This window comes from Neoarius graeffei, chromosome 24 (genome assembly GCF_027579695.1).
Source record: "Neoarius graeffei isolate fNeoGra1 chromosome 24, fNeoGra1.pri, whole genome shotgun sequence".
In the NCBI taxonomy this organism is placed as follows: Eukaryota; Metazoa; Chordata; class Actinopteri; order Siluriformes; family Ariidae; genus Neoarius; species Neoarius graeffei.
In genome coordinates, this window is record NC_083592.1 from 42,188,886 (window position 1) to 42,213,583 (window position 24,698).

General features: G+C 40.4%; 1 protein-coding gene across 4 annotated transcripts in view; it reads right to left on the minus strand.

Annotated features, from left to right (window-relative positions):
* Window positions 1-24,698, minus strand: part of wdfy3 (WD repeat and FYVE domain containing 3) — a 306,723-nt gene that overhangs the window by 76,810 nt on the left and 205,215 nt on the right. For 3 of the 4 annotated variants that reach the window (XM_060907259.1, XM_060907257.1, XM_060907260.1), the window contains 11 exons: window positions 22,446-22,519; window positions 22,123-22,284; window positions 19,815-19,909; window positions 19,536-19,656; window positions 19,090-19,307; window positions 18,758-18,954; window positions 13,174-13,308; window positions 9,917-10,096; window positions 9,610-9,843; window positions 9,273-9,372; window positions 9,003-9,163 (listed from right to left, as the gene is read on the minus strand). In XM_060907259.1, coding sequence (XP_060763242.1) covers window positions 9,003-9,163; window positions 9,273-9,372; window positions 9,610-9,843; window positions 9,917-10,096; window positions 13,174-13,308; window positions 18,758-18,954; window positions 19,090-19,307; window positions 19,536-19,656; window positions 19,815-19,909; window positions 22,123-22,284; window positions 22,446-22,519 — 1,677 coding nt within the window. The remainder of the gene's footprint in view (window positions 1-9,002; window positions 9,164-9,272; window positions 9,373-9,609; window positions 9,844-9,916; window positions 10,097-13,173; window positions 13,309-18,757; window positions 18,955-19,089; window positions 19,308-19,535; window positions 19,657-19,814; window positions 19,910-22,122; window positions 22,285-22,445; window positions 22,520-24,698) is intronic. The other variant, XM_060907258.1, reaches the window with a different exon arrangement.

The window sequence follows — 24,698 nt, forward strand, 5'->3', positions numbered from 1 at the left end:
GTAGCACGTAATTGTGAAGTGAAACGAAAATGATAAATGGTCTTCAAAATTTTAAACAAATAAAAATCTGAAAAATGTGATGTGCATTAGTATTCAGCCCCCCACGTCAATACTTTGTAGAGCCACCTTTTGCTGCAAGTCTTTTGTGGTATGTCTCTACCAGCTTTGCACATCTAGACACTGAAATTTTTGCCCATTCTTCTTTGCAAAATAGCTCAAGCTCAGCCAGATTGGATGGCGAGCGTCTGTGAACAGCAATTTTCAAGTCTTGCCACAGATGCTCAATGGGATTTAGGTCTGGACTTTGACTGGGCCATTCTAACACATGAATATTCTTTGATCTAAACCATTCCATTGTAGCTCTGGCTGTATGTTTAGGGTCATTGTCTTGCTGGAAGGTGAATCTCCTTCCCAGGATTGCCCTGTATTTAGCTCCATCCATCTTCCCATCAACTCTGACCAGCTTCCCTGTCCCTGCTGAAGAAAAGCATCCCCACAGCATGATGCTGCCACCACCATGTTTCACAGTGGGGATGGTGTGTGCAGGGTGATGAGCAGTGTTAGTTTTCCGCCACACATAGCGCTTTGCATTTAGGCCAAAAAGTTCAACTTTGGTCTCATCTGACCAAAGCACCTTCTTCCACATGTTTGCTGTGTCCCCTACATGGCTTCTTATGCCTGTCTTTCAACAATGGCTTTCTTCTTGCCACTCTTCCAAAAAGGCCAGATTTGTGGAGTGTACTACTTATAGTTGTCCTGTGCACAGATTCTCCCACCTGAGCTGTGGATTTCTGCAGCTCCTCCAGAGTGATCATGGGCCTCTTGGCTGCTTCTCTGACCAGTGCTCTCCTTGCTCGCTCTGTCAGTTTAGGTGGGCGGCCATGTCTTGGTGGGTTTGCAGTTGTGCCATACTTTTTCCATTTTTGAATGATGGATTGAACAGTGCTTCTTGAGATGTTCAGAGCTTGGGATATTTTTTTATAACCTAACCCTGCTTTAAACTTCTCCAGAACTTTATCCCTGACCTGTCTGGTGAGTTCTTTGGTCTTCATGATGCTGTTTGTTCTTCAGTGTTCTCTAACAAACCACTGAGGCCTTCACAGAACAAGTGTATTTATGCTGAGAGTAAATTACACACAGTAGGACTCTATTAGCTAATTAGATGACTCCTGAAGGCAATTGATTGCACTGGATTGTATTTAGAGGTATCAGAGTACAGGGGGCTGAATACTAATGCACACCACATTTTTCAGATTTTTATTTGTTTAAAATTTTGAAGACCATTTATCATTTTCGTTTCACTTCACAATTAAGTGCTACTCTGTGTTGGTCTATCACATAAAATCTCAATAAAAAACTTTTAAGTTCGTGGTTGTAAGGTGGAAAAAATGTGAAAAAGTTCAAGGGGTATGAATACTTTTTCAAGGCACTGTATAGACACTCACTATCCACTTTAATAGGAACACCTGCTCATTCACGCAATTATGTAAATCAGCCAATCACGTGGCAGCAGCACAAAATCATTTCTGTATTTTGTGTTTCCTACATTGTAGAACAATACTGAAGAGACCAAAACTCTGAAATAACTTATGGAACGTATACATGTTATTTACCAGCTGGGAGGTCCGTATCGTGAAATACCGTGACTGAGGTCTTGAAAGTACTGAGCGAGGCCCTCTGGGCCAAAGTCACGGTATTTCACCATACGGACCGACCTTAAGCTGGTAAATAATATATACATTTTTTTCTTTACCAAATTCTAACAGAAAACGAGAGCGCCCGAAAGGGAAAACTGAACCAAGCCGCCATTTTGAATCCTCATTTACGGCTGTAATGCAAATGGCTTCCTCCTCGGTATACAAGTGCACTTCCATGGCAGGAAAAAAAAATATTTTGCCGCCTATGTAGTCCCCTATTTATACAAAATTGAGTCATTCAGGATTCAGCCATGTTTTTGCTCGGCGTTAGCAACAGTTAGAGGTTTTTAGCTTTCTCCTGAAATGTTTTATTTTATTTCTTCTTCCTCAGGGTAGTAAAACTCGCTTTCGCTGTGAACACTGTCGTTATCGCTATCCATGCTGTAAAATTAATGCTATTCTCCTGAGAAATGCTGGAAAACATGTATAAGGTTTTTGATAATCTTTTAAATAAATCTTATTTATAAAAAAAAAAGGATAAATGTTGACAAAAAATGCTACTATGTTGTTTGTTGTGAACAAGCGAGTCACCAGAGGTCCGTAACCAGAGTCCGTACCATAGGATACGGACCCGCTTCCCAGCCAATCAGAGCGCAGGATTTGGACCGCGAAAAAAATAAATGGAATTATGTGGTAAACAAACACAAAAAAGTGTGTTTAAAAAAAAAAGCGCATTTCATATTGTAGATTCTTCAACGTATCCACCCTTTACCTTGACACTTTACACACTATTGGCGTTATCTTAACCAGCTTCATGAGGTCGTCACCTGGAATGCTTTTCAACTAACAGGTGCCTCGTCAAAAGTTAGTGCAATTTCTTGTCTTATTAATGCACAAATTATAAAAACATACAGTAAACAGCTCTATTCCACAACTGTAGTAATCCATATTATGTCAAGAACTGCTCAACTAAGTAAAGAGCAACGACATCCATCATTACTTTAAAGTGAAGTGACTTTAATTAATAAAAATAAAGATAAAACATGGAATTAGAAGGCGTGTCCAAACTTTTGCCTGGTACTGTATGTTTAACGGTTATTCCACTCAATCTCGTCGTACACGAGCTGACAGCTGACGAGGCGCGTAGCACCGAGTTGGCTATAAGCCATGTACAACGAGAGTGAGTGGAATAACTGTTTTATTCTATCCACATTCACTGGATTTTGAGAAAAAACAGAGCATTTTTATTTTGGGCAAATTTGATAAATAAGGGCCCGTTTACACGAGAACGCTGTTGGGTAAAAACGACTAAATATTTTATCGGAAGTGCCTTTCGTCTACACGGGGACGGCGTTTCCGAGGCTGAAAAACGGAAAAAATTGAAAACGCCTTCCAGAGTGGATAAGTTAAAAACAGCCCCCGTTGCATATCCGTCTAAACTACCCAATACGCGAAACTCTGCTCGGATCTGCTCACGTCGGGTACGCGTTTACGTCATACATATGTCATATACTGTACACGCCAGCCCGGGAAGTAAGAAAGTAAGTAAAAAAGTAAGAGCATGTCTGATTACATCGATCCAACGGACCTTCAAGCTGCTCTGGCAGCTTTAATAAACGTCCAGGAGTCCTTCGAACATCTATACCGAATCTGCACATATACCGTTAATGAACAGAGGCGGGTATAGTATGCTCTTACTTTTTTACTGACTTTCTTACTTACCATAGCCAGAGTAGTCAAAGTTTTCGCGGTGCAGATCAGACAAGACGGAAGACGTCGCGCATGCGTGCAGACATAGCGGAGGTCTTTCACAGCACCACCTAGCCGCCTGGCATGCACATCCAATTGAATTCCACACATTTATGCGTCACCGTATAGACGCAGATTTCCTCCTTGAAAACGGTCGTGTAGACACGGAAAAAAGTGAGAACGAAAACGGACTTTTGCGTTTTTGTTTCAGACCGTCCCCATGTAAAGTGGGCCTAAAACTTTGTACAAAACATCCAACAAAATAATTTCTGCTTAGTGGACACGTGACAAATTTCATACATGCATAATAAAATATTCTAATTTAATTTTTCTTTGAGCTTTTGAACCAGTCTAAAAAAACCCAACAAATTTTAACGATTAAAGACTAAGAACATAAACAAGCCGACGAAATGACAGTAGCAATGTGTGAAAAATGCTATAATAATTCTTGAAAAAACAAACAAAACATTCTTACCATCAAATAATTTTATTGCATATTTTGTTGCTTTTTTTCTATTTTTTTTACGGGTGTTGCTTCTGAGTAGAGTTTTTATTTCAGTTGGTTCAGCAAAACGCTCTGCCATTTTGTTTCTCTCTAATCACGGTACAGTATATGAGCTGATAGCCTAGTAGTAGAGTAGCCAATCAGAGTGCGTGATTGCTCATATCTGGTGAATGTGGATAGATATATCTATCAGTATGAACCCAACTAACATGTTGATAGTTGTTAGGCCACACCAATTTGATTAGATGGTTCTCGGAATCGCCGCTTGAAGAAAATGCAAAATGAAAAAAATAAAATCGAAATCAAACTCCCACCAACAGAAAAACATCGTGGCTGATGGTTCAAAATACTGAAGACTGCAGGTTGAGGTCACGTGACGTCAAAAACCAATCAAATCGCCCCTTTCACTTTAGATAAAGGCTTGTGGAAGAAACATGCCTGTGGAGGGGAATCCTGCAAAGCCTGTGTTTGTGATTGTTAGGATATTCAGCAAACAGAAGCGTAAAATCCTTGACAGGTGTGTCGAAATTCAAGAGGGGGAAAACTCTGCACAGTTGTCAAGATGCCGTGAGCTTGTTACCCTGCGATGTGCCAACCTGGACAACAACTCTGTGGAGGTGGGTTTGATTTATATATTTCATTGATTGATGTGAGGGGCAAACAAAAAATCATTCGAAGTATTTAGCCATCAGAAGTCGCCTACTCCTGGTCAAATCTTTTTTCCTGTGCACTGTACATGTTCAATTGACTGTAATTCAATCGTTTACAGGGCTTTCCACTAAGGCTCATACTAGCCAGCCATGACAAATAAGTAGCCAGCTGGGGGGAGTAAACACAAAATAAACTCCTGTGCACGCAGTTCCCAGGATTAAATGTATTTTCCACAGACCATTTATTTATTCACTTTACTCAAATACAAAGTAAAATGGCAGTAAATCTTCTTTCTTTTCTTGCGTATTGCATCATGAGGCGTTCCTGGCTTGTAAATCTCTTATTTTCGGTGCATGACACATTCACGCAACTGAGCATGCTATGAATTAACAACGACAACGGTCTGCAGTGGGGCTGCACAATTAAACACTCAGCGAACATTTCTCCATTTGTGTATGAAAATACACTCCAATGACTCAGTTTGCTTTCATTTACAACCAACGGTGTCTTTTGATGCCAGCACGTAATTGAACGAGAGAAGACTGGTTTACCGGAGACAAAATAAGCGTTATCTCTGCTTCTGTTCCCTCCGACACACTACTGCCTCCGCCGAGTGCGCGCGCAAACACACCGCATGTCGGGGCCGCGGATGAGTTACTCTCCCTTGATCAACGAAATCGGCGGGGAATTTGTGGTTATTATCGGTACAAACAGCGCGAATCACAACTTAAATGAGTGCGGTTCAGTTTGACATCGTCAGTCCTTTAGATAAACATTTAATTTTATTAAAATCAAAAATTAATATTTAGAGCCTGTGGGCTACAAAAATAAGTCATTAAAGTAGCCGGCTGGATTTAATTGTGTAGTCGGCTGTATGGCTGGCAGCCGGCGCTTGTGGAAAGCTCTGGTTTATTTAGCCTCTGTTTACTGGTTTGCCTGATAAAAGACGTGCAGAGAGATGGCATTCTGACTTGTCAGGCACAGTTGTCCAAGTTCCCCTTGGGGGCTTGTTTACACAAATAAAAGGAAAAAATGAAGACTGTTGTTTCAGACTTTTTTCAATTATCCTTAATGGATATGGGTGGAAATACTGTAAGATAAGCTATTAAAAGAGCCATATGAAATGTGTAACAATAATGTATTGTCTTTGTTTTGTTTCTCTATTATGAAAGCCCTCTATTCCCACCGCTAATTTTACCATCAGAGCATTTTTTTAATTTTATTTTTTATTTCGCTCGCTCGCTTCATATTTTTCCTGAAAAAATCCGAGAACCAACTAATTAAATTGGTGTGGCCTTAACTGGCAAAATCCAGAATTGAGGCTAAAGCAAAATCTTTTTATACTATTTTTAGTATAAAATTATTGATATTGGAGAACAGTAGAAGAGTTCAGCAGGAGCTGATGCTAATTTAAGTGGACATGAGCGCAGGAGTATGCAGCCATCATTTACACTTTCAAGAATTTTATTCAGGATATATAAAGTTTATCTCATCTTACTTAGCATTTTTGCGAACACTGCTTATCCTTTATAAATACAGACGTGTCATTTGCTAATGTGAAATAATGCAGTAAATAGGTAGCTAAAGGAACAGTTAGATAAAGGAATCTTAACGTAAATCATTACTACAACTCTATACATTGAGCTCTGGGACCCAAGAATAATGCTTCAGTATTAAGGATGCATTCCCACAGATCAAATCAGTATCAGATATCAGCAGCCCAAATTGAACTGGGACACTTATCAGCAGTGTGACAATTTCTTTGTGGTACTAAAAATGATACAGCATGTAAATAAGCAACTTTATCTGTTATGCTTGGTGAGAATGTCAAAAAAAAAAAAAAAAGGATTAAAAGTACACGGCCTTTCAATTTCATAAAATCGGTGAAATTTAGTTCCCTCTGAAATTTGGTCATTGTGATGTATGTTTATTTTTGTAATATCTTAAAAAAACATTCTGTGGCTGGGAAGTTATTCAACCTGAGGAAATTCCCTAGCAAATAATGTGCATGAAATTGCTAGCTTCGCGCAGTTAAGCAGACAGAGGAAGTCCGTGTGCGCATGCGCACGCTTACTTGAATCGCTGCTGTCGTCTTCATCTTGCGAGTTTTACGGCAGCTGGCATCCACGGTGTTGCCATCTACAGGTTTACCGTGATCCATGCACTGACAGTTCCATCATTCTGTCGCTAAACGAACAGCTGATCACACCGAGGTGCTCGCTGACCGCCGATATTTATTGGTTTGGTCCTACGTTTCCTTTCCTTCGCAACATGACGTCTTTTCTTCTCGCTTTCCGTTACTGTAGTCGGCCTTTCACGTTTCATTCGCACACTTCTGTTTCAAATTTGTATTTCCCCGCGAATGGGCAAAGCACACCTTATGATGCATGACGTAATATCTTGAATGAGGTCATAGTGAAGCAGGAAAAAAAAAAAGGCAGAGAATTTAGGGCCACATGGCTCTAAATTCATTAATTGTTCTTTTAGGAAAAAAAATAATCAACTCAAGTCTGCGATTTGAATTCAGTAGCTTTTGGTCCACTAAAAAAAAAAATAATAATAATAATAATAATAATTGGGTATCAGGGAAAATTATTTTTATGACCTAAACGTGACAAATCTGAATGGCAGGCTACCTTTAATCATATGAAACAAGAAAGTGAATTAATATCTGCTCTACTAGCTATACCGTCAGTCGACAGACAGACAGACAGACAGACAGATAGATCACAGCTCTTTGTGAACTAAGACCTGAAAGATGAACCCCTTGGTGTTACAATAATTTGTACCCATACAGTGGGGCAAAAAAGTATTTAGTCAGCCACCAATTGTGCAAGTTCTCCCACTTAAAAAGATGAGAGAGGCCTGTAATTTTCATCATAGGTACACTTCAACTATGAGAGACAGAATGGGGGGAAAGAATCCAGGAAATCACATTGTAGGATTTTTAATGAATTAATTGGTAAATTCCTCGGTAAAATAAGTATTTGGTCACCTACAAACAAGCAAGATTTCTGGCTCTCACAGACCTGCAACTTCTTTAAGAGGCTCCTCTGTCCTCCACTCGTTACCTGTATTAATGGCACCTGTTTGAACTCGTTATCAGCATAAAAGACACCTGTCCACAACCTCAAACTCCACTATGGCCAAGACCAAAGAGCTGTCAAAGGACACCAGAAACAAAATTATAGACCTGCACCAGGCTGGGAAGACTGAATCTGCAATAGGTAAGCAGCTTGGTGTGAAGAAATCAACTGTGGGAGCAATTATTAGAAAATGGAAGACATACAAGCCCACTGATAATCTCCCTCGATCTGGGGCTCCACGCAAGATCTCACCCCGTGGGGTCAAAATGATCACAAGAACGGTGAGCAAAAATCCCAGAACCACACGGGAGGACCTAGTGAATGACCTGCAGAGAGCTGGGACCAAAGTAACAAAGGCTACCATCAGTAACACACTACGCTGCCAGAGACTCAAATCCTGCAGTGCCAGACGTGTCCCCCTGCTTAAGCCAGTACATGTCCAGGCCCGTCTGAAGTTTGCTAGAGAGCATTTGGATGATCCAGTAAGGATTGGGAGAATGGCATATGGTCAGATGAAACCAAAATAGAACTTTTTGGTAAAAACTCAACTTGTCGTGTTTGGAGGAGAAAGAATGCTGAGTTGCATCCAAAGAACACCATACCTACTGTGAAGCATGGGGGTGGAAACATCATGCTTTGGGGCTGTTTTTCTGCAAAGGGACCAGGACGACTGATCCGTGTAAAGGAAAGAATGAATGGGGTCATGTATCGTGAGATTTTGAGTGAAAACCTCCTTCCATCAGCAAGGGCATTGAAGATGAAACGTGGCTGGGTCTTTCAGCATTACAATGATCCCAAACACACCGCCCGGGCAACGAAGGAATGTCTTTGTAAGAAGCATTTCAAGGTCCTGGAGTGGCCTAGCCAGTCTCCAGATCTCAACCCCATAGAAAATCTTTGGAGGGAGTTGAAAGTCCGTGTTGCCCAGCGACAGCCCCAAAACATCACTGCTCTAGAGGAGATCTGCATGGAGGAATGGGCCAAAATACCAGCAACAGTGTGTGAAAACCTTGTGAAGACTTACAGAAAACGTTTGACCTCTGTCATTGCCAACAAAGGGTATATAACAAAGTATTGAGATGAACTTTTGTTATTGACCAAATACTTATTTTCCACCATAATTTGCAAATAAATTCTTTAAAAATCTTACAATGTGATTTCCTGGATTCTTTCCCCCATTCTGTCTCTCATAGTTGAAGTGTACCTATGATGAAAATTACAGGCCTCTCTCATCTTTTTAAGTGGGAGAACTTGCACAATTGGTGACTGACTAAATACTTTTTTGCCCCACTGTATATGTGAAGACTGTACAAAATGTTCCCATATTGAAATTCAGAAATGAAGCATGTTGAGTTCTTTATCACTGTTGATCACCTGGCTGATCAGCTGCACTATAAACTCCACCACCAGTTTGGACTCCTTGTTGAACATGCCCTGCCACAGTTTGTCCACCACCCGCTGAGCAAAGTAAAACACGTTGTTGACCAGGACCTGGTAATTTCCCCCAGTTGTGATGGGCATGGATGCGTCTTCTCCTGTGGGAAAAGTTCATCACCATGAGAGTGCGCTGAATAATTTTCTTCAAGCTGAACGGTGGGTTATGGTAGGTTCAGCATGTACTTGCAATTCGAATGAAATCCTTACCGAGAAGCACATCAGCAGCAAGGAGATGTTCCATCACACCATCCAGGATATAGGACTGGAACTCCTTCTGCTGGGTTCTGGTCGAGCGTTCGGGAGAGGACTGGAAACAAATGTCACATCAGTCTTGGCACACAAATGCTCACTGTACAAATATTTTAAATATTAAAATTACAGTCTTTGGAACACTAACGCACGTGTGCTACTTTATCTGCAGTGTGTTAACAGAGCTGAACTAATGGAGTCTGTCTTTATAATGAGTTTGAATCACAACTAAGTGTATTTTTCTCACATGTTAGAGCAAAACAGACATAAGCACCTATTCAGTTTGTAATCTCACCTCCAACAGCAGGTCTAAAATGGGCGTCTGCTTGCTGGCAGGAATCATGCACAGGTTCTCCATGATCAACACTCTCATGAAATCGAACACGTACTTCTTGGCTGGGTGATTGGTCAGGTAGGTCTTGGAGCCCACATTACAGTACTCGGATTGACTGCGGTTCATGCCCGTGTCTCCTGCGAAGGCTTTGAATTCTTCAGTTGGTGAGCCGGCTTCATCATCCAAATCACTGACCTGAGATCAAGGTTGAGAATGAATGAAAGAAATCTCTGCATTACATGTGACAAAGCTGAAAAGGGGACCATACCATCTCAGAGTAGGGTCGGATATTGAAGGGGAAGACGGCAGCCGCGAGGGCACACAGGAAATCTGGGCTGTGCCACATGGGTGCCAGGTCGGGCACATTATGATAGAGGTAACGGAAAAACTGCATCAGTGTGACGGGGTATTCCCTGAGCCAAGAGCCTTCCTCTTCCGATTGCCAAGGCTACACACACACACAAAAAAAAAAGTAGTAACTGAGCATGAAACAGGAACACACAGAAATATTTTAACTAGAAGAAAGGAATTAAATTCAGGATCCAGTTCCTCATACTGTCAAAAATAATTTCACATAAAATTTTATTTTTTAAATAAATGGCAATAAATAGGTTATCTGTGATCAAAAATAGTTTTAAACATTACTTCATTCTGCTGTTATAGTTTTAAACTCCACTTTGTTTTCCGATTATCAGTGCTAAGTTCGTGTGTGTGTGTGTGTGTGTGTGTGGTTTTCCTTTCTATTTACGAATTTAATCTCCAAGACACTAAATGTTGGTTTATTTTAATATTTAATATTTTGCATTAACAGTGCAAACCATTTTTGTTTTTTGACTGATTGATGAAAATGTTATCCTCTGAACACTGACATAACCTGAACATGAGTTTATCATCATGTAGTAGGTTCTAAATTATTATAATACATAAGTAGTCAGTAAGAGATTTTTACATATATACTCTATTATATATATATATATATATATATATATATATATATATACACATACATACATACACATACTATCTATCTATTATATATATCTGTCTCAGAAACTGGGTACTGCGGGGGTACCCCACTAAATATACTCAGTCAATAAACTATATGGTCTTGAATGGTGATGTTGGTTTTAATTTGAAATAAAATGATGAAAGAAATAATACAGATAAAACTAAATCTCTGATGTGAATACTCTATTCAGAATTTGGCAAAAAATTCTGCAAATTTGTGGAAAAATGGCGGCTTGATCTGGGACATGATAAATGGTTGATTACATTGCGTTCCCTTAAAAAGGTTGTAGTCCACTGAAAAGTCTACAGTTATCACTAATTGTATTTTAAGTTGTAACTTTATACACCTAAGGATTGGTGCGCTCACAGAATAATCATAACCGTAATAAAGCATCATGCAAAATATTTGATCACCGCTGTAACTCCATTTTCCGCAGACCCAAAACCAATACAATCGTGTGTTTTGATCTAAACGGAAAGCCTCAGGGTCAAGGTCACGACCTCACCAAAAGTAGTAACTTAAAATCACTACGCCATATAAAAATTTAGCTATAAATCTGTGATTTTGTTTTTTAAAACGAAAGCTGAAAGTTAGGTATAGAATATGTTTCTTACGGAATATGTTACGATGGTAGCTGGTCTTGTATGAATTTCTGAGCTATAAAATGAGTTGTGGTCTATTTTTTACCGTAGCATGTTATTTGTGTGCGGGGAAGGGGACACATTAACAATTTGCATGTGTAGAATGGAATTTTCCACTCCAACAGTTAGAAGTTGATCGTGCTTCCATTTGCGGTCTTTGTTATGCGGGTGATCTGTTCGGACGTTATCACTGAAAAGGTGAGTTTTGACAGTTTTATTTTGTTTTAGTCTGGCAGTATAAGGCAACAGAATGTTTCTTTTTCATCTTACTTTCATATTTTGTAGTGTTGGCGTATTTTTGGCCAATATTTTGCAACCATGGTCAATTTAGATCGAACTTTTGATAGAATCTACGGCCAGGTCATTTTGCCCCGCCCCCGCCTCGCGCTCCGTCCGGTGCGGTAGTGATGTCCCGTTGCTTGCGCGCCGCAGCAGAGACCCGCGCGACCTTCAGCCGGTACAGTCGCTGTTCTTTTACCAGCGCCGTTATTCTCATCTTTCCGGTGTGTTCTTGATTTTTCCATTGTGTCCTATTTCGCCATATCAAATACCCAAAATGTATCATATTATTCATATTTAAGTGAAATCAATTCGGTCATCATCATAACTTGGCATTTTTAACCCAAGCAATCAAAAAGAGGAAATTTGTTCAATATTTTCACTCATCTGTGAAGGAGGGGCTTTAATTCTTCATGATGTAGTTATTTTATATGTAAATCAATTTTACAAAAGCATTTGAATTGTAATCAAAAATATTTTCCACAGTGGAGGCCGGACAAAGCAAGATACTATCTTTATTCTTATTAAACATGACAAAAGAAACATTGAGTGTTGGGTAAATGCAAAAAAATAGTAAAATTAGAAAATTTATTTTTTGACCATAATGTCCCAAATCTCTCACACACACACACACACACACAAAAGTTTGGACACACCTTATAATTCAATGGTTTTTCTTTATTATTATTAATTAAGACACTTCATGTCTTGAAAGTTTTACCACGAGTTGGCCAAGTGGTTAGCGTGTCCGCCTCTTGATCGGGAGATCGTGAGTTCTACTCATGGTCAGGTTGTACCAATCATAAAAATGATACCTTCTGCTGTCTGGCAAGGCATGCTGCAATACAGATGCGAGTGGGGAGTCAATAAAGTTTTATCTAATCTCTAATCTAATCTAATCTCTCGTGGTTACCAGTGGACACGCCCCCCACTGTAACCCTAGCTATGTAATAGGCGAGAGGCTGAGGGCTACGGAAACGGAGATCGGCCGCCGCCCTATGCGCCACATGGTGTGGGAAGGACTTTGATGTCTTAAAGTAATCATGGATGTCGTTTCTCTTTACTTAGTTGAGCGGTTCTTGACATAATATGGATTACTATCGTTGTAGAACAGGGCTATTTAATGTATTTTAAATTTCTGATCTCAAATGCATTAAGACGGCAAGAAATTGCACAAATTAACTTTTGACGAGGCACCTGTGAAATGAAAAGCATTCCAGGTGACGACCTCGTGAAGCTGGTTAAGATAATGCCAGTAGTGTGTAAAGCGTCATCAAGGTAAACGCTGGCTACTTTGAAGAATCTAAAATACTAATCAGTTGTTTTTTTTTAAGATTTCAATACCATACATGTTCCATATGTGATTTCATCGTTTTAATGTCTTCAGTACTGTTCGACAATGTAGAAAATGGTCAAAATACAGAAAAACCAAGAATGAGTAGGTGTCCAAACTTTTGCCTGATATACTGTATATATAATGTGAGAGAGAGAGAGAGAGAGAGAGAGAGAGAGAGAGAGAGAGAGAGATTTTACGGTAAATAATCCATTGCTGAGAAGACACGAAAGCCCAAATGAAAACCAAATCTGAAGCCTCACCAGGTTGAGCATGCTGCGCAGCATCGCCAGTAGGAGGAAGGCTGCCTCGGTACACACACTGTGGATGGAGCTCACCACTGTGGCACTGGAGGCTGGAACCCCAAAGATGAACGTCCAAATGGAGTCCAGATCAAACTGCACAGACACACAGGACATGTCGCTTTCTCTCTTTTCAATGTTTCAGGTATGTTATGAGAATTTTCACATTACTGACGACATTCAATACAAAATTTCGGCTCAGAGAGTAGTAGTAGTAGTAGTAGTAGTCAGGGAGCATTGGTAACCTACTTTGCAAAATTTGCCAAGTCTGGTTTCTCAGTATTAACCCTTTATTTACATCCCAAACAAATTATCTGTACTTGTTGTAATGTCAGCAAATACCATTTTCACCAAAAAAAGGAAATGCTAAATATCGCATGTAAAAACAAAAAAACCCCAAACATATATCCATATCACTTAAGTCCATTATAACATCTGTATTTTTTTAATTACCCGTTTACTAACTTTGTGAATAGAAATCATATATTTACATATTATCAAGATTAAAATGAGACATTTAAAGTACATAGAGAACATAAAAAAAGCCAGAAATATTTTACACTATTGCTACAGAACTTGAGAATATTGATAGCTTATCTACATTCCAGAACTCAGCTCACGATCGCTCATTTCAGAAATTGTGATACATTTATGACTAAGCTGCTAGCAGTTTCGGTTTTTTTTTTTAATGTCCAAACTACATCAAGAAGTAACACTTTGCTTAAGGATTCAAACACAAAACACGAAGATAAAAGCAGTTATGGGTAACACATTATGACCGGAAATAAAGCATAATGAACATTTTCTAAGAGCAGGCATATTAAGCTACATTCAAATGTGTCCACATGTTTATGATGCAATCAACTCCATCATTTGATATTCCATATTAATGAACAAGTTAAAAAAAAAAACCCAAATGATACTTCTAATTCGAAATATTATTTTTGACATGTGCAGGTTTCAAATTTTGTCTTGTAAAATCTTTTATTCAAAAAAGGAATCGCTTATCCCAGCTTTTTATTGAAGAGTTGGTAAAGTGGACACATTGTTATTAAGCATTAGCGTATTAGCACAAAGCATATTTACAGGATAGGTGCAAGGATGAGGAATCTGTTGTGGCATGTGGTTGTGGTATGGACAGTGCATGGACAGATAAGCATCAGACATCAGGCATTTCAGTAACTCGATAACTAACAGGGTCACTCGTTATCGACAATTTGTAAGAAAGAGTTATATTCTTAATTATGGCAGACATCTGAGACAAGCATGCAAATGTACAGATAGGCAAAGATAGACACACAAAGAAGCGACTAACTTGCTGAAATATTTTTGCAACAGAGTTATGGGACCCCAACAGAAAATCAGTCACCTTGTTAAACCCTTTTTTTCCATCAATCTTGAAACAAACATACTTTTAGATAAAGAATCTATCGAGTAACAAACTCTGAAAAGCAAAAAGTTCAGTCAGTTGAATAGACTGAGCAGCACACCACACCACACCACCTCTGAGGTTCTAACTGATCCCACTCAGTAGTTGAGGTCCTTTTAGGGTTAAATGGGTATCTAATGTATGAAACATGCTTTTGACCTGAGTAAAAAGGTTGCGTGTTACAAATAACACCTATTATGAATATAATTGCTATCTATCTATACACACATATACACACACACACACATATATATACACACACACAAAATAAATAAAATTTTTATATATATATATATATATATATATATATATATATATATATATATATATATATATATAAAAAGCTAGTGGTAAGTACAACCCCGATTCCAAAAAAGTTGGGACAAAGTACAAATTGTAAATAAAAACGGAATGCAATAATTTACAAATCTCAAAAACTGATATTGTATTCACAATAGAACATAGACAACATATCAAATGTCGAAAGTGAGACATTTTGAAATTTCCTGCCAAACATTGGCTCATTTGAAATTTCATGACAGCAACACATCTCAAAAAAGTTGGGACAGGGGCAATAAGAGGCTGGAAAAGTTAAAGGTACAAAAAAGGAACAGCTGGAGGACCAAATTGCAACTCATTAGGTCAATTGGCAATAGGTCATTAACATGACTGGGTATAAAAAGAGCATCTTGGAGTGGCAGCGGCTCTCAGAAGTAAAGATGGGAAGAGGATCACCAATCCCCCTAATTCTGCGCCGACAAATAGTGGAGCAATATCAGAAAGGAGTTCGACAGTGTAAAACTGCAAAGAGTTTGAACATATCATCATCTACAGTGCATAATATCATCAAAAGATTCAGAGAACCTGGAAGAATCTCTGTGCGTAAGGGTCAAGGCCGGAAAACCATACTGGGTGCCCGTGATCTTCGGGCCCTTAGACGGCACTGCATCACATACAGGCATGCTTCTGTATTGGAAATCACAAAATGGGCTCAGGAATATTTCCAGAGAACATTATCTGTGAACACAATTCACCGTGCCATCCGCCGTTGCCAGCTAAAACGCTATAGTTCAAAGAAGAAGCCATATCTAAACATGATCCAGAAGCGCAGACGTCTTCTCTGGGCCAAGGCTCATTTAAAATGGACTGTGGCAAAGTGGAAAACTGTTCTGTGGTCAGACGAATCAAAATTTGAAGTTCTTTATGGAAATCAGGGACGCCGTGTCATTCGGACTAAAGAGGAGAAGGACGACCCGAGTTGTTATCAGCGCTCAGTTCAGAAGCCTGCATCTCTGATGGTATGGGGTTGCATTAGTGCGTGTGGCATGGGCAGCTTACACATCTGGAAAGACACCGTCAATGCTGAAAGGTATATCCAGGTTCTAGAGCAACATATGCTCCCATCCAGACGACGTCTCTTTCAGGGAAGACCTTGCATTTTCCAACATGACAATGCCAAACCACATACTGCATCAATTACGGCATCATGGCTGCGTAGAAGAAGGGTCCGGGTACTGAACTGGCCAGCCTGCAGTCCAGATCTTTCACCCATAGAAAACATTTGGCGCATCATAAAACGGAAGATACGACAAAAAAGACCTAAGACAGTTGAGCAACTAGAATCCTACATTAGACAAGAATGGGTTAACATTCCTATCCCTAAACTTGAGCAACTTGTCTCCTCAGTCCCCAGACGTTTACAGACTGTTGTAAAGAGAAAAGGGGATGTCTCACAGTGGGAAACATGGCCTTGTCCCAACTTTTTTGAGATGTGTTGTTGTCATGAAATTTAAAATCACCTAATTTTTCTCTTTAAATGATACATTTTCTCAGTTTAAACATTTGATATGTCATCTATGTTCTATTCTGAATAAAATATGGAATTTTGAAACTTCCACATCATTGCATTCCGCTTTTATTTACAATTTGTACTTTGTCCCAACTTTTTTGGAATCGGGGTTGTACATTCAATGAATGGAAAAACATGCTTTTGTGTCTCAAATAGTAAACCACACAATAAAGGCTGTTTAATTTCCTCCTAAATGCAACGGCGAACTGAATGATGCGTCAGTACTGCAGTACAGACTCCTGTACTAATGGTTTTAGTTTTATAATTCATCTTTGCAATATTGCTCGTCATTGTTATCAGCAAAACCAAGTGTTTTGTGTCCTAAACACTATATAAAAAGACGCATTATGTACTCGTACCGTATGCAAGTCTTACATATATGATATTGATTTATGTGTCATGATTTCAGGGCTTGTCTTGTTATTCTGTTGCAGAAATAAATATTTTTAAAAATAAATGTTGCTTTTTAAAAAAAACAACATGTACTTTTGTCTAAATAACTCAAATGTACCTCTAGAAAACATTTCAGTATTGCCTTGAAGGGTGTACTTGAAAACTTGCCGCATGCGCGGCACAATTCTCGCATTTTCTCGGCCTTAGACAGAAAGGGTCGACTGACTAACTGAAAGAATTATAATTTAAATACCAAGTAAAATTATGATGCGGTTCCAAAATATCAAAACCTGATATTGATGCGTGGACGTTTTTATTCCCGTTCTACCTTAAAGTGCTGATGACACGAACATGACTCTATGCAATTTCTTAAATAAACTATACAACATGGCAAACATGTTAGATTTCTGTTATAATTACATGAAAAGAAGCTGTTGTTACGCAAATATCCAACTTTTAATTGCACAGCGCAAGAAAACTGGGTCCGTGGCTCGCGGCCATGTTGTGACGTCAGCGGGAGAACACGCTGCGGTTCACTGGCTGTTCTACTCTGGTTCTACTCAATGGAAATGGCGCATGAAAACGCCGGTGAACTCTCTAGTGCTAGCTCTTCCTCTTCTGGGAGTCTAGAATTGTGTTGATCTCTTCCGAATAGAATCTATGATAGCCTACCCTCTTTACCCTTTGCCTCTCGTTGCTAGGCGGCAGTTACATGAAAGCCGCAAGCTTTCACAAGCAAATACATGACTGATATCACGCCGACTTTATGATTACATTTATGATTATCATGTAGAATCTATAGCTCTACGTACCTTTATCTTATGTCGTTTCACAACATGTTCTGACAGGAGGACTGTCTTTGGATCCGGCATAGCTACTAGTAGACCCCCTCCGGAATACTGGCAGTGTTGCCAGATTGGGATTTTTCCCGCCCAGTTGAGCGGTTTCAAGTGCATTTTGGTGGGTTTTGAACATATTTTGGGCTGGAAAACTTCAGCAGTATCTGTACTGGATACTGGATCTGGAAACAGATACTGCTGACGTTTTCCAGCCCAAAATATGTTCAAAACCCACCAAAATGCACTTGAAACCGCTCAACTGGGCGGGAAAAATCCCAATCTGGCAACACTGTGTAGGCACTGCTGATGGTAGTAACACACGTTTGTGATGAACTGAACACCCAAGAGATTCTTTTAAGCTGGGAAGGGTGTCAAAACAATCCAAATCGAAGTGTTCAGAGCACAGGACGGATGTTGGTGAGGGCTCCCACTTGTCACGAGTGCGCCTGACTTGCCTCACCCACTTCGCATGCAGCTCGGGATCTCTGGGAAACTTGAATAAACTTACCCCATCCTTGTGGGTTTTGGAGCAAAAGCCGGCAACACAACGCGAAGGCATAATAACTAATATATATATATATATATATATATATATATAATGTATAATAATAATACTAATAATGACAAACTGAACACCTGTCGCATCAACAATAAACTGGTAAGTTAGGAGGAAGGTTCTTTCGCTGACGTCATATAGCTCCTCCTCCTCTTTCGTCTCCTGGGTGCTGCAGCCCTGTCAAATTTGCCCAAATAGCCGCGTTTTTTATCATAACTTGTAAAATAGGCGCCTTCGTGAATTAATATATGGATCATCGGGAATTACTTTTTATGTTATAAAACATCGCCAAAGATGTCAAAAACGTGTCATCAGCACTTTAATCTCGAAGCATGCAGTGTTGTAAATGGATAAGAACTGGGAGACAGAGGAATTAAAACACATGAAAAGGGGAAGACAGAAAGTTAACACAGCACGCACACACAGTTACGAGGACACACGGTTAGTGAGATTAGTAGGGAAAAAGGTTGCATACTGACATGTACCTGCAGGCTCTCAGGCAGCTCAGTGACGGGCTGCTGCAGGAAAAGCGCCATGAGCAGGAAGTAAAGCTCAGGCACGTTGGTGTGTTTGGGCAGCAGCGTCTGTAGCACGGGGAATCCTGGGAAATGACAGGCGTCGCGGTTTATCTCGCGTACAGTGGACTTGCCGCCTGCGCTGCGACCCACGTTAAACCCTGAAACGACAGATAGAAAGAAAGAAAAAGTGGAGTTCTAATTAAGTTTAACACACATCGGTTTTAGATTCAAGGCGCGAATCAGCATCCAACCAATACACGGAGCTCTGATATCACTGTTCCTGTTTTACTCACCGAGGACGGTGCCGATCTTGTTGGTGAGCACCGAATCAGTGTGCTCGAGCCAGCCTCCTCCACACAGACCCTCTTTAAAGCGACTGAGGATGCTCTGATTGCTCAGCAGCACCACCAGAACCCAAAGTGCCACAGTCACGGTGCTCGAGTGAATGTGTTCCTCCATGAACATCAGCAGCCAATCAAATCCCAGCGTGCGCACGAGCTCCTCACATGCCCTACAGGTAGCAGAGTTACACACACAGTCATGATGTATGGTTCTGTGAAACGCATTTCATTTGTCTTTTATGATAATCTTTGCAAAATTTTCTTCGGTGATACAGTACAAATTCACACAAGTGATGAAATAATCGTTATGCGTGCAAATTTTACACAACGCCCTGGTGGGGGGAAAAAAAAAAAAAAAATCACAGTAAGGTGATTAACGAATAAAAATGAAACGTTACTGTGCATTAACGGTGCATTTCTCCTTGGAGCTGAAAAGCAGTTTGAGCAGGATGTCGAGCAGTCGATTGCGTAGCAGGATTACGTTGGAGGAGAGCAGCCCTCCGAAATCCTCCTCGTTTCCTGGACAGAACGCAGGCGGTCAGATTTACTGAGGAGATCCCCGTTCATGATGTTTTAACTCTGCTACAGTTTGTATACAGAAATGAAGCATGGCCTAGATCTCATGTCTGGCGTTTAAATACGGAATGCTGTTCATATGTGCGAGGTCACAGTCTCACCTCCGTCAACCTTCTCCTCGTTATTAACCTCCATCACCACAAACTTCTCACAGACTGCAAACGTGGGCAAAGTGGAGGAAATGAACTGGCCAAACCTAAAATTAAAGCACAAAGTACTTAAAAAAGGCCAGAAAAGTTTTATTCATGCGTTTAAGCATATTAATGGTCCTTATAAACCATAAGAGGTTTTATTGTGCCAAAAGGAAACAAAATGCTGTAATCTGATAAAGCTAAACTTGAGCTAGAAGTTAAAGCAGATACGCAGAGCCATGGCCTCACTTTCGTTTATAAATGCCTGGAGACCTCAAGAATGGCACAGGAATAGTTTTAAGCGTTAACAATAAATCTAATATCGTACTTTTTATGATTAAAGTGATTTATATAGGTAGCGGTCTGAGTGAACTACCTTGACGTCCGTGACGTCGCAGCAGGAAGGCTATCGGTCTCATCGCCATTTCCGCGATACTAAAAACACAGAGCTGACTGCAACTCCGATCCTCCATTTTGAGCTAATTTATCGCCATGCCACGTAGATGTGTTGCTGGAGGGTGCAGCAACACGACAGAAGGTGGATTTACGTCGTATTCATGGCCCAAGAAAGTTGAAACTGCAAAGATTTGGACGCGTTCTGTGAGAAATTCACGGACACGTTGGGCGCCTACAAAGTGGTCTGTCCTCTGCTCTGCACATTTTACTGAAGACTCGTACGAGACCTCTGATCTGTTGAGGAGCGTTGGCTATAAGCCCATATTGAAAGAGGGTGCAGTACCAACAATTAAATAAAAACAAGAAAAGGAAATTATTTATTTATTTATTTTTTAAGTGAGTTCAGTTGCACCAGTCCTCCTGAAGCGTGAGCTGAGGGTTGTTGCTAAAACCCGGGCCAGGACAGGGCATATCGCTCGGGCAGTGACCTCCCTGTGGTTGTTGCTAAAACCGGTGACATCCCGTTCCGTCCCAGGTTTTAGTAATTGCCTGAGCCGAGCAGTAATGGCGGAGTACTCAGTATGGAGAGAATGAGTGGAGCAGCCATCTGATTTCTAAACTGGATATTGCTGCCATCTCACCCTTTCGTGGAAGAAGCGAATGAACGAAGAACTGAGCGAACAACTGAAAGTCAGAGTGTTTCAAAACAATCGGCCACAAGGTCGGCCTTCAAGAAGCGAGAACACAGACGGGTAAGCGCCGACTCATTTGGATTTAAAAAAAAAAAAAAAACCCACCCATGTTGTTTACCTGCATTTAGATTAATACATGTAACTTGTGGGGTGGCACGGTGGTGTAGTGGCTAGCGCTGTCGCCTCACAGCAAGAAGGTCCGGGTTCGAGCCCCGTGGCCGGCGAGGACCTTTCTGTGTGGAGTTTGCATGTTCTCCCCGTGTCCGCGTGGGTTTCCTCCGGGTGCCCCGGTTTCCCCCACAGTCCAAAGACATGCAGGTTAGGTTAACTGGTGACTCTAAATTGAGCGTAGGTGTGAATGTGAGTGTGAATGGTTGTCTGTGTCTATGTGTCAGCCCTGTGATGACCTGGCGACTTGTCCAGGGTGTACCCCGCCTTTCGCCCGTAGTCAGCTGGGATAGGCTCCAGCTTGCCTGCGACCCTGTAGAACAGGATAAAGCGGCTACAGATAATGAGATGAATGAGACATGTAACTTGTATTATGTGTTTAAGTTACCGGTATAAGATTATTTAATTTGCTTCAGAATGTGATCGTCTCAGTTCATCTGATTATTTAATTAGCCTTATGTTTTATCAGTGAAAATGCATGGATGTACATGCATGTTGCATAAGTTATAACACCCATCCTGTTTTAATGAGAGTCAACCCACAATCAATGAAATCAAATCAGTCTTAGTTGAGCAAGTCGTGACGGTATTTCTTACTTTCACCGTAAATTTTTATTTATATGACTTTGTTCTATAGCTGTAAAAGGCCTCGGCCTTAAAACCGGTTCCCGCTGTGACGTCACGCGCTCAGGGCTGGCTGGCTCAGCGGGGCAGCTCGAATGCCAACTTTGCAGTCGATTTTAACTCTCAAAAATATATTTCTTTATTCCCATTTACACAGCATACAAGAGTCAAGGATGGAGATACTATCCACCCAGAAATTTATTTAAAAATAAAGGTTCTGCGTATCTGCTTTAAGGTTTGACAATTTCAAACAATGATGAACGTATAAATGATACTGATACAAGTCGGTGACATTTTTCGCATGATCCAACAATATTAAAAGATACTCGCTCAAAATTACACTCTATATTGTTCAAGGTGATGTGTGGTTTATGGAGGGAGGGTGGGTGAATGGTGTACCGAAGGAGGTCGTAGGAGTTGGGGAAGCCCTGCAGAAGCAGGCTGAGCACGTTACTGATGGCCACCACAGTAGGCTGAGACAGCGTTTGGTCCCTCAACGTCAGCAGCAGTTTGGGGATCAGCTGAAACTCCCGCAAGAGCTTAGCGTTTTTAGCAGCTTCGCTGGAATCAGAAGGCAAGAAGCTAACGATATGAAATTACATTCCTCTACGAATCTAAATACCAAAAACAGGGTTAGGATTCGTTTTTATTGGACAAAACCAGGAGGGAAACAAGATTATTTCGTAAAAGAAAGAGCCGTTCTTTCGAGGGTGAAAACTCACCTGGATTCAGTCAGGAGTTCAATGAAGTGCTCAAACAGAGACAGGTGCAGTTCATACGGTGCGTGCAGCCAAACCTGTAGGGGTAAAAAGTGGACACCTCTATCAGGAAGCATCAAATACCTGCATCAACCAATATATAACCAACAGAGTTACAGCTGCTCCTCAAGATTTCACTTTCAAGGCAAGGAAACAGACTAATCGTATGCTTAACCCGATTAATGGGAAGATAACAGACTGATACTAAACCAGTAGCAGTTCATTAATACAGGGCATGGGGAGGATCCCCCTCTCCAAATATCTAGAGAAGAATCTACAGTACCAGTCAAAATTCATAGGTTTTTCTGCATTTTAACTATTTTCTACATTGTAAAATAATACTCAAGACATCAAAACTATGAAACAACATATGGAACATGGATGAAATTATGTGGTAAACAAAAAATGTGTTTAAAAACCCCCCCAAAATATATTTCTTATTTTAGATTCTTCAAAGTAGCCACTGTAGGTACATTCCACTAAGAAACTACATTTCCCATCAGCCCACTTCCGCGTTGACCTGCGTCACGCCGGGGCGGGATCATCTACGTCATCCCCCAGGAGGGCATGAACCACAAGGACACTCCTAGCTCTTTCTCTTTCCGCCTGGACTCCAAGGAGTCTGGACACAGAGAGATTGCTCTTTTCAGGCAAACCAGATAAAGACGTCTTTTCTTTTTCTTCCTTTCTTGCAAGATCCACGATTTAGTGCGATTTCTTTCTTACCCTTGGCCAAGGTAAACTCCAGAGTCGCGCGATCTTTAAACTCAACCTGAGTTACAACCGGTTTATTCGTATTAGAAGTAGGGGTGTGCAAAATAATCGTCATGACAATGCATCGCGATACTAACTTTCATGATATACTGCATCGATTCTTGACGCCAAATATCGATTATTAATTTTAAAAAATGAATAAATAAAATTGTATGAATGGTTGGCGAACATCAGCCAAAAACGAGTAGAATACAACTTCCAGTCCTGTAGATGTCGCCGTGGAGTTTTTGACGCCCGCTGCCTTCATGCCAGTGGCATTTCCGGCGGCGGGCTACTGCGACCTAGACATTCTGCATAGACATCATATGCGACTGCGACTCTGTTTACAAATCTCGCTGGAAGAGCGCGCACGACATGCTTGAGCGCTTTTTAGAGCAACAGCCTGCCATCCACGCTGCACTCCTGTCTGCAGAAATACGTAAATCTGAGAAGGACATCTGCACACTCACCGAGTCTGACATAACTGCTGCGGTACTACAACATGCTAAAAGAAATATGCTAAGTGAGTGTATTGTTTCCTAATTTGAGGATGCTCCACAAACTATAAATGCATAAGGCATTTAAATATAATGTAAAATAATGTAACAAATAATAATAATAATATGATGATAATTTAATGTACAGAGTAATATAGTATATATATTTTGATATTTATTATTGCCTTGTCCTCCCATACTGCAGGTGCTGCAAAGAAACTGAAAACTGCTGCTATTAGTTTTCTTTTATTATTTTTAGTTTTATAAATCCTCTGCACTTTTTGTCATTAGTGTGTCCACTTGTTAAGTATGGAAACGGTGATATTTGCTTTAATGGCAACTACCTCCAAAGTCGTTTCAATAAATTCAGTTATGAACTGAGTTGCTCTGAGTTATGCATCAGTTGGAGACACTATCCAGATTGTACACAGCCACTGGTAATTATGCTCTATTTTTTTTTTTTACATTTTCACTGAAGTATGTTGAATATATCGCAATGCATCGCAATAATTCAAGAATCGTGATGCATCGTGATAGTATCGCATCGTAGCATGCGAATCGTGATTCGAATTGAATCGTGACTTCTTTGCCAATACCCACCCCTAATTAGAAGTGACGTCACGACTGCCGCCCAAACGCAGTTTTAATTTGTAATTAGGAGCGACCAGAATTCCTCCTGATTGAAGCGCTGTGCACATTAATTTTAATCAGAGACTTTTCTTCTCATGACGAGCCACGATGCGTCAGATCAAGAGAAGTTCTCTGTCCATGGAATCGACTCACGGAATCGACTCACGTGCTCTACAACAGCGAATATCTCTTCATATCTGGCTAAAGAATATTGAGTAAGGTTTTGGCATTTGGGCATAATAAAGATCAGTCTTAGGAATTTAGCTTTTATTGAAATAGTGTGAATTTAAACCCAGGTTTATTTGTTACACTGTTAAACACGCAGCGTGTTGAATTG